The 10,855-nt window shown below is 33.5% G+C and overlaps 1 protein-coding gene across 3 annotated transcripts; it reads right to left on the bottom strand.

The window, feature by feature from the left end:
* Nucleotides 1–258: 258 nt before the first annotated feature.
* Nucleotides 259–7,949, bottom strand: LOC105044953 (uncharacterized). Of its 3 annotated transcripts, none has more exons than XM_010923059.3 (6): nucleotides 7,806–7,927; nucleotides 7,569–7,682; nucleotides 5,988–6,356; nucleotides 4,318–4,422; nucleotides 4,167–4,214; nucleotides 259–895 (listed from the first exon to the last, which is right to left on the bottom strand). In XM_010923059.3, the coding sequence occupies exons 3-6, from the start codon at nucleotides 6,252–6,254 to the stop codon at nucleotides 656–658; spliced, it is 660 nt and encodes a 219-aa protein (XP_010921361.1). In that variant the 5' UTR covers nucleotides 6,255–6,356; nucleotides 7,569–7,682; nucleotides 7,806–7,927; the 3' UTR covers nucleotides 259–655. The 3 variants fall into 3 exon arrangements, with proteins under 3 accessions (XP_010921361.1, XP_010921363.1, XP_010921362.1); XM_010923061.4 differs by lacking the exon at nucleotides 7,806–7,927 and having other exon boundaries at nucleotides 259–630; nucleotides 746–895; nucleotides 7,569–7,799; XM_010923060.3 differs by lacking the exon at nucleotides 7,569–7,682 and having other exon boundaries at nucleotides 7,806–7,949.
* Nucleotides 7,950–10,855: the final 2,906 nt, after the last annotated feature.

The raw sequence follows: 10,855 nt of genomic DNA on the forward strand, positions 1-10,855 counted from the left end.
AACAATTTTTTTGATAGGAATTCACCAACGAATTATTAAAAAAATTCAGAATGCAAAGTGGTAGTTTGTCATGCTATTATAAAGAAAAATAGTATGTATCACCACAAAGAATTAATATAAACCAAAATAGATGATACTGGACAAGGTGGGCATGATCTATAGTACAGAACTTCATGCCAACTATAATTGCACCCACAGAAAAAACTGGCAAATATAAAATAAAACTATTGGTAAATTTCCAAAGTAACAGGACAGTAATTTAGATAAATGGCAAAAGTTTTCTCAAAATTTATTAGAGCAATATATAGAATTCTCTCAAGATACATGTCCTGCGAGAAAGATCTAAACAAAAAACATACACACAAGCATTGCTTTACATTCCTTGAAGCATACATGAATTTCATCAGCCATCTTTATGCACATACATGAAACAGTCACAAACATACGAGCTTCTCCAGTGGATTTCTGGTGAATAGTTTACCCCACCAGGCTGATGATGTTGTATGTCTTTTGTACCTTCAAGATATACAAAGATTTGGACAACCAAACAAATGTGCATTTTTATTCTATGATACCTGATGACTTGAAATGTCAAAGGTCCAAATGGAAAAGGCACTTATGCAGGGGGACCTTCATAAAAAAAACCAGAGAGGTATTAGTGCAAGGATGCAAGTATCTCCAAAACAGAAGCAGCAAAACGCATCTGGGTTTCTTCATCAATTGTCAAGAAGAGAGGAACATGTACAAAGAGAGACTTGATTCTGTGTTGCTCTGCGAACCGGAGAGAATGATAGTAGACATAATTGCATACAAACCGACCAGCATCATCCGAAGGGATAACATCATATCCCAACTTGGCTAAGCCGTGGACAATTTCATTCACAGGAAGAGAAGTCTGTAATTATCAAGAAATGGAAGCCCTCTTAAATCTAGAAATATACGTGAAACCGAAAAAGTAAGGATTTCTGCGATACAAGTTTCAAACCACAATAGGAAACACTGTGACAAAAAAAAATGTATCAGAAGATAAATATGTTATCATATATAATTTTGAATTGGATGATACACACTGAAATAAAGCCAAATGAAATGAAGAAACATAATCTGTAGATTACCCATCTTCAGCAAAATATTCTTTGTTGGCATCAAGGTTTGCCGTATCAATCGCCGGTGCATACCGACCGTACTATACAACACCAGTACTAAACTGACACATGGCACAAGTGTGTCTCAACACTCGGTACGCCAAACTAGGTACCACATAAGGCATACCAACACTATAATATAGTAATAGGATCCAGTACCGAAATGGTGAACCTTAGTCGCCATTATGTTTAGATTCTACCATGAGAAAGAATAGAAAGAAACTTTGAAAACAGGACCACTATTTCTGTTAATCGAATATTTCAGTTTTTATAAATAAATATTTCTGAGAATAAGATAATTAGTGGACAAGTTGAGAAACATGTGACTTCTGATATGCCAAGACTCAAGTTCAGAAATGCAGATGAAAAGCCAATGAGTTCAGCTTCTACAAGCTATGCACCGCAGATAATTTAGAAACTACAGAATTAGCAAATATCTCACATTAAAGTTGATATTCAATCTCTTGCATGATTCAAACTTGTTTCTGCAGAATGATGAGGTACGATGAAGCTATCCACATAGAGAAAATGTTTTTTCGACAACTGAAATTAAATGAAACCATATTTCAATGATGCAACTGCACACTACACTTCTTGATGCACAATCAATTTGCACAAAGATGGTAAACCATCTAGTTATACTGACCTTAACATCAAATGGTTGTGTTGCAAAGTCTGAACCTTCATAATTCTATAATCCGTGACTTCTTTAACATTCTTTTCATGAACCGATGATGCAGTCCGACCAACAGCCTTCTGGTTCAACCTTCTTGAATGATCTTCCAAACAAATTCTGATGAATTATGACTCTTTTTTGTTCAAAGGTAGTACTAGTATCAGCTAATAACCTAAACCAAGCGTTCCATAAATGTCTGACAGTCATTGTTGATATGCATGTGGTTTTTTTTTTTTTGGATGATAATATTACATGTGTTGGCTCTTACATAAATGTCTTCATAATCAAGAAGAAAAATGGGTATCTTTTAAAGGGGAAGCTTAAGGGGAATGATATCAAAAAGATAGTATTAAATCCATATATCTTCACAATGTTGCATAGACATGGACTCGGACATGGAATTCCAGATAAGTTGGACGATTTAGATCAGTACAACCAAGATATCAAGTTTTGGGAACAAGACCATCCAATGCATATTTAACTGATAGTTTAATATTGGTTAAAATTGTAGAATCTTCTCAAATAAGGAAAGAAAATAACTTGATTAATTTTCTCTTTGTGCATATAATGTCTATGTTTTATAAGATGCTTCAGAAAGTACATTGTCTTCTTTACATATCTATTTGATTTAATTACGCTTATAAAGTTTTACCTTGTGGAGTTCTGAGAATGAAATATCAACAAGTTGCAACTGGGGACACATGATGACTTGCATATTTTAAGGTAAGCTTCTTAGTTGTCACAGAGTAAGGCGGTTGGGAGTGGGTTAATAAAACCTAAGTACTCTTAGGCACAAAAAAGGGGCAAGTTTGGAGAAGTATCACCATGGTATAATACTCCATTTTAACACAAATAATCCACTTCATAACTTCTCAAGAAAGAAGTGAATCTCCAAAGAAAACATCGAGACGATGGGGCATCACCAACCCAATCATGCAATAATATAACATTCCAGAACATAAAGTGGAAAACAGATGGCACAAAGATGCATCAATAATAATACCAAGCTTCAGAATATAATGAATGCAGTACAGAACAATGGTACAAGACGCACTGCTGCTCATATCTAACCAAGAGATTGGAAGACACACTAAGTGACAAACAAATATATATTATGCGCAGGATCACAGAGCAACTCACCTCAGGCTACCAACATTTTACGGAAGTTCCATGGTCACTCAAGGATCTGAGTGACTATTATAAAAGCACAACACTAGATCAGCTATATATCTTGCACAATAACAATGGAAGACATAGGTAACCTAAAGGCCTAGACATGTAATAAAGATCTGGCTTCTTAAACTTTATCATATGTACTCATAGATAATGATCTTATCATCCACAAAAAAGAATAAAAAGTGTGGTAATGGATATGAGGAGTGCTCATGGCATGTTACTGTGCACAAAATATTTTTTGCCAGAACCACATAACTTTACACACAAAGAAGAAACAAGGAGTCTGTAAGACTTGAAATAGTACTATAAAGTTGACATGATGAAAGGGATAGAGTGACAGTATATATGCCATTTAGTAACTTCAATGTCTTCATATTAAAAACAAGTCATTCTTTGCTTCAACCTTCAAGCCAAAATAAGTGTATAATGGTCATGGCAACAAGCTAGTGAAATAGATCTCAGCAAGTGGGGCAAAGGTCTTCATGGATTCCTAGATGCAGACCCATTAGATCATCCAAAGCTTTTTACTACTCAACTAAACCATCCAACAGAGTATTAATGTTGTAGAACCATTGAGATAAAGAGCTTGCTAATACGAAGTGTGACATGAGGTACCAACTGGCGGAGTTGGTAAGGTCACTGGTTTATACCAGTGACACGGGTTTGAAACATGGATTCCAGTCCTACCCTCATCCAATTTCAGTCAGGCATCCTACTTCTCAAGAATATGGCAACAAAGAGCTCCAGGTACCTCAGACACAAGCATATTTCCCACAAACATATGAGAAGGCTAAATCAACGAGTTTGTGGCTCCTGATGACAACAGATACTTACAAGACAATAATAAAAGCTTGGAGAAAAAGTAAGTGCTGGCAAAAAAAATTGATAAATAGTGGCTGCAAAACTTCTGCAAGAGGGAATTCAATGACCACATGTCAGACAGAGCATTTTTTTTGCACATTTACTATTACCACAAATTCATATATCATAATACAGTATGATAGGCAATCTGGAAGCCTCTCAATGGCCACATACACATCGAAAAAAAAAAGGACAAGCAGAAAATTATTTTGAAAAGAAATTGTCTGTGACATGAAAGTATGAACTAGGTTCCACCAAAACTTGTCAACACCAAAGAAACAATATATGTACCATCAGGGTAAGCATACCTCACACATTCGTGAGATGCCTCCATCAGAAGGTACAATAGGGAGCCTCTGCAATGCAACTAAAGCAAAATTATTATCAAAGAACCTAAAATATATAAAATTAATGAAGAAACTAATGATAACTGAAATAACATTGTGAAGCATATTTAACCTGAGGTTTCCATCCTAGCTCATCGGGACAACGAAAAGTAGCCTCATTGAATGCTCGATTCTCAACGGCAAACTTTGTTGCACCACTATTGACTCCAAAATGGATCTAGTGAAACATCAAATCAAGATAGGAAAAACATGCATGAAAGAAATAGATTGGAAAAGAAAGTAGGAAGCCATGTTAAAAATAAGCAACAATCAAGTCCGCAAAGATAACTGCAGGAGGACAAAGCAGAAAACCATGACTCAGTGATAGCAAAAGGAATAATGTAGATAACAAGATACAAATGACTGGTGACTGATTGGAGATGGTGAATTGACTGAGATCACATAAACAAACAATTATATTGCATTATCAACAATCAACTGATCTATTAAATAGATATATGAGGTTTGCAGCAAATTTGGCCAAACTCATCAATTATAGCGCGAGTCATATGTCCCCAGGTGGGGCTCCAGTTATCATCTTGATAACAATATATCATAGCTTCAAGAGTCAGATACCAAACTGCTAAAAAGTAGGGCTGTCAAACCAGCAAGCTGCTTGCCTCCATTGCCGTCTTTCAATGACCTTTTCCGGGGTCCAAGCCAAATAGAACTAGGCTTAGCCTGCTCGCAAGGCTCAGATTAGCTCAAAACATGAATATACAAGTTATACTTATATATACTATTTTAGTTATTATGATTGATACAAATAATTATTTTTATAATTATTCATAATAAATTAATGTAGGTTATGTGGAACAGAATGTTTTCTCAACAACAAAATTAAAATATAATCAGGATTATCACTCTGAACTGTATAAATGAAATTATTAAAATAGTTATAAACTCTTGCAAGATCTCTTAAACAAGTTGTTCATGAGCAGCTAGAGCTCTGCTCGATTCTAAAAAGAGCCTAGTTAGAGCCAGGTCCGGCTCAGCTCATGTTTGTCTGGTTTACATCCCTACTAATAAAGGAAATAACACCTGCTTTCTTACTGATATGACATAAGTCAACATGTCAAGATTAAGAATCAGGTTAACTGAGCATTTACTCTAACATTTGGGGATCTTATAGAAGCTATCTGGCCATGAAATCTAGACCGAAAGCATTATGTAGATCTTTTAAAATAGAATTGAACTGAAGCTTGCCTGGCGGCTCTAAATTGTAACAATGCTATGTCCAAGCTGAGTTGTCATGCTTTCCAGCTTTATTTGGTTATAAAATCATAGATCAAAAGGATAACATATGGAAGGGTAACTGGATTGTTTCTTCAAGAACAACAGAACTAAAAAGATGTTAACAGATCCATTCAAATTCGATAGCATCCCGAAACAAGATCTTATGGTGTATAATCTTCAGATTACCTTGTTTTTTCATCTCACATATGATTCAATACATCAATATGGATCCTTACAAAGAAAAGTGATGTCCAACATATTAATTATGTAAATGCTGCAGAACAGGTACTTGGAACAGTTACAAATTTCAAAAGGGCTATACAGACAGAATTCTTTGTCATGATTTAAAAGCTGGATGGTTTCTTTCCTTATATGATTCTTTGGGTAATCTTAGACAAATGTGTGACAAAAATTTCTTGCTTCCAAAAATAGTCACTAATTCACATGATAATTGATGTTAGAAGTGAAAAGACAGGGAGGGAGCGAGAGAGAACATGAGCAACTGACCCAAATGACTTGCCCTACATTCGACGATTCATTGTCTCGTCCAGTCACAGAAGACTCCAACAGTTTATAAAGTGGACCAAGCGCCCCCTGTCCAGCAGTCTCAAGAACCTTGCAGTTCCCAAGAACAAGGCCTTTTGGCAGTCCTTTCTTTTCCATAAATTCCTTCAGATTCCTGACAATTTTTTCTGTTGGATTCTCAGAAACCCCATGAAATTTCTTGAACCCAGTAACATGAATAGTTATCACTGAAGGCCCTTCTGAACCCATGTATTGTAATTTCAGATGAACTAAACCAATGAATCCTTAATCTGTTCAATAATATATGCTCTCTTTGTAGCAACCACCAAATGTAGTTGATTGCTCTACAACCTGCTTCAGATAAAAAAAATAATAGATAGTTGATTCAAGTATATTAACAAAGAAACAAATCAAGCCAGATAAAGTATCCATTAGATTCATCCATCACTGGAAAACAGAATTTTTTGCTACTAACTCAGATTACATGTAACCAATCACACATGCAGAAATCAAGCAAAAAGTTACAAGAAGCTCAAGACAAACCCATGAAAACAAATCATCACAAATAAACCTAAAATCATGCGTACTCTAAAGACAAATAAGTGGAATTTCGATGGAAACTATATAAAGACCGAGAAATTAGTCCAGAACCAAATCATGTGAATGACAAGATACTTTTAAAGTAACAACTGCACCTCCTCATTGCAGCCAAATAGAAGAAGCCAAAAAAATCACCAAAAATAGAAGTGAAGAAGTGTCACCTCAGCAAATACTTGTGGAAAATATAAGAAAGCATACTATTCTTGTAGTAACTTTGCGACAGGTCATAAACAATAAAGATAGGACTTAGGAGCCAAAAAAACTTGAAACAGAAACACAGCGCAGCTCACCAAGAGGAAATTCCAACAAGAAAAATGAAATAACATGAAGGAGCTCGACACTAATTCAATTAGAAGAAACTAAAGGGCCATCAAAGAAGAACCTCCAAAACAATCTAGGCATCAGAATTAGTTAAATAAATTGGGCCATCAAAACCCTGAATTCGATTACAAAATTCATTACTGAAGATTAAATTCCATGAATGTATTAAAGACTAGTCTTTTAGTCATCCATTAATGAATTAACAACCAGTTAGATAAAAGTGGGCTTCCTCTAATCTTGGCAATGAATTCTCTCAATGATCAAAAGCCCCAGCAACCCGGCCGAAAAATTCAATAAAAAACTAAAACCCAATCGGCATCAAAGGAAATTAGACGTGGTAACTAAAGAAAATAATCGGAGATCAGAAAGAAATTTTTAAAAAAAATGATAATTAACTCGTTGCAGTTACTCTAGTGACTGGTGGGAATCTATTCCAAAATTGAGCATGGGCACGTGAAGTGATTCATGGAAACACCAAGAAATTCTACCAAATCAAAGATTTACAGCCATCAAAGGGATCTGACACGAAGGAACCTAGAAGATACAATCAAAGATCACTAAACAAAAAAACCACAACAAAGAAAAGGTATTTTGACCGAACTTTCAGCACCAATTTATCAACCAAACCATCAAAGTTCTCACCTTCAACCGTTCAAAAGACAGAGAAAACGAAAAACCAGCCAACAAAACGATCCCTTCTCTTCTTTCCAAAAAAATGGTTGTCGAAGGTGACGATGGGCGAGATCAGAGCTCCACCTGACGGATGAAAGGGTAGGAAATAGAAAGAACGGGGACGGAAGATGGTGATGGGTCTTCAAGTAGCATGGGATGGCAGAAGAAAGATGGAGGGCAGAGACTAGAGAGAGAGTACAAACGTACCTGCGAGTCAAATCTGTTGCGATGATTCCTTTCTTTTCTTCCCATTCTTTACTCGGTCTTCATCAATCAAATCAATCAATCTATTTACCGATATATATAATATTTAATTATTTAATTATTTTTAGATATCATTTTAGAACCCTATAAAAAATAAAATTCTTCATTCACAGATCCATGCAGTCAAAACTTACCAGTTCTTGGACAGGCGAGCGCCGCTGATCTAGAAACCCCACAAAATATATTAGATGGTTTACTGTATTAATATTAATTCTTTAATAATATAGAAAAGAATTAATATTGGTATACAGAGAGTAGTGTCAACAAACTAGTCCAATGGAGGAGAAAATTATTATGTAATGTTAAATAAAAGATTGGTTCTATAAGACCAGGTATTAGGGGCATATATGCAAAACTAATAAGAGATAAAAAAGGGTGACTATATCTAATAATTCTAACCAGAAATGATATATGTAATTTTTTTTGGGAGAAACATATAACTTATCGTGGACAAAGATACCTCATACAATAATAAACATTAGTGTATCGGCCAAACAACTAAAATGAGCAGCTTTAACATGCTGCAAAATACAAGACAAATAAGTGATATTTTCTTTTTTTCATTAAAAAAATCAGGTTTTTGCAGGTTGTAAAGAGAGAGATCAGAATTTGTTCGCTAGAGGAAAGGTGAGGATATTAAAGAGGGCCATAGGAAAACTAATGATGATTAGCTTTAAAAAAAGTATAGGGATTGCACAATAGACCAGTCCCAATTCCCCCAGTGGAAAGAAAGAGAGAGAGTTACAAATTTTTTTTTTGTAAAAAAGGTTTACAAATCTTTAGTTTTGTTTTCTCGCTCTCTTTTTTTTTCCTATATCTTTTTCTTTTCCTCATTGTTTTTAAGGGTCACTTCAAGCCTTTACAAAATGCTCTGACGATAAGTAAGTGAAAAATGAACACAACATAAACGATACCATGTTTTTGAAATAGATAGGTGGGTGTGATTTGTATTTGAAATGGATACATAAAAAATAATTTTTGCTCATTATTTATGTGTTATGGAGGTGATTTTTAGGTACTCCATTCTCTAGAATTTTTTAAAAATAATTTAATAATTATAATACACTTAGTAACTATAATGGTTTTTTTATTATCCCTGTATATTGCAACATTCATGGTGATAAGAAATGAAAAAATATAATGCAAGATTATCATATTTGTATGATAATAATCACTTGAATATAATTTTTCAAGTGAGATATCTAGGTTATACCAGTATTGCTCATTGTACCTTAATCTAAAGAAGCTTAACATGATTTACTAAACTACAAATGATTTCATCCATTTAGAAAAATTTGCTACAAGAATCTATAATAAAAGTCTTCATATGGAATGAAAAAATGATGTTTAACATAGAGCATCCACAAGCGACAAGGTGGTGCATGCAGTTTCAAATTTTATTGGATTTTGAGCATGAAACTTGGCTTAATAAGATTTTTATTAATTTATAGGTTGTTACCAAACTAATTTATTCTCAGTTTAGGTTAAAACTTGGAAAATTATAATTTCAAATTGATCCTTTAAAAGTTGTTTTAATATTTATATTATCTTCCTAAATAAGAGAAATATTATTAGAAAAATTTAAAAAATCAGTAATATTTTGAAATCAATTCAACATTTTATATTTATTTTTAAATAAGAGAATTAAAAATGCATAGAAATAGCAAATATATATTATTACTAGCAATTTTAGTTTCATGAACTTGTTACTGTTTTTTTGTCTGATTAAAATACCATTTGATAAGTTAATGCATAATGACCTAACCAACTCTACATTATGAACTATAATTAGTTGAGAGAAACTAAATAATTCAATTTTAGTTCTCCTTACAAATAAATAACCCAGTAATTTAGGTAAGTTGTAGCTTAGTCTCAGTTTTATAGTTCAATGCTTGAAATTGTATAACAAATTTGTTTGCAATCCACCTTGTATTGAATAATTATGATATCTGAAATGATTATAAATAATCATAAATTTCTTTGTTTGCTTTTTTAATTATTCTTTCGTATGTTTCAAGGATGTTCTAATTGTAGAGAGCACAAGGAGAGCTCTCTTTCTCTCTCCATATATGCATATGCATATGTGTGTATTTTTGTAAATATATCTTTTCTTTTTGGGAGGGGTTATGGAGGTGGGTTTGGGGTAGGCTAGCAATTTATGACATGCCTGCAAACAACCTTCTTTAAGTAAGTCTGAGTTTGACGTAAATGAAAATTCAAAAATGAGTCCTTCTTTGTTAAATAGGTCAAGTTCAAATCGAAAGTTTTGACCTATTTAGCTCATTTTGATCCGTTTAATAAGTAAGTTAGATAAAAATCTAACCTATTTAATCTGTTTAAACTTATTAAATATATTCAAAACCTACTTAACTCACTTATGTCCCACTAAATTAACCCACTCAATATGTTTAACTTTTTTAATCATTAAAAGCTACTTAGTTATCTGTTTAACTTGATTCGATCTATTTATTAAATGGGTTATGTAGGTTGCATTGATCACCTATTTATTAAACAGGATGAGTTCGTATCTGAATTTTGACCATTTTAATAAATAGGTTGAATTTGGTTGATAAATTTTTTATTCACTTGCATCAAATCTAATTCAATCCAGCTAGACTGCCACCCCTAGGTTGGAGTGTAATAGCATCATCTTATTAGTAGGAGTGTTGCATAGATATAGAGAGAGTTGTGGACCTTATTTATAGTTAGAATATTACAATCAATATTTTAATCTTAGCAAAAGTTGGAGAATCTTGGTTGTGCTATTTAATTCTTAAAAAAAAATGAGATTGGGATGGGAAAACTTTGAACCCATCAAAAAAAAAAAGAGGAAAGAGGAATGAAGGAAAGAAAGGAAAAAAATATGAAAAGCAAAAAAAAAAAAGAAAGAAAAATGGAGGATGGAGAAGACAACAACAATAACAAATGTAAGAAAGCAAAAGAAAAGAAGATAAGGGAAAGAAAAAAAATGAAGAAAGAAGAAGAAAAAGAAA

The sequence above is a fragment of the Elaeis guineensis genome, chromosome 5 (assembly GCF_000442705.2).
Source record: "Elaeis guineensis isolate ETL-2024a chromosome 5, EG11, whole genome shotgun sequence".
Taxonomy (NCBI): domain Eukaryota; kingdom Viridiplantae; phylum Streptophyta; class Magnoliopsida; order Arecales; family Arecaceae; genus Elaeis; species Elaeis guineensis.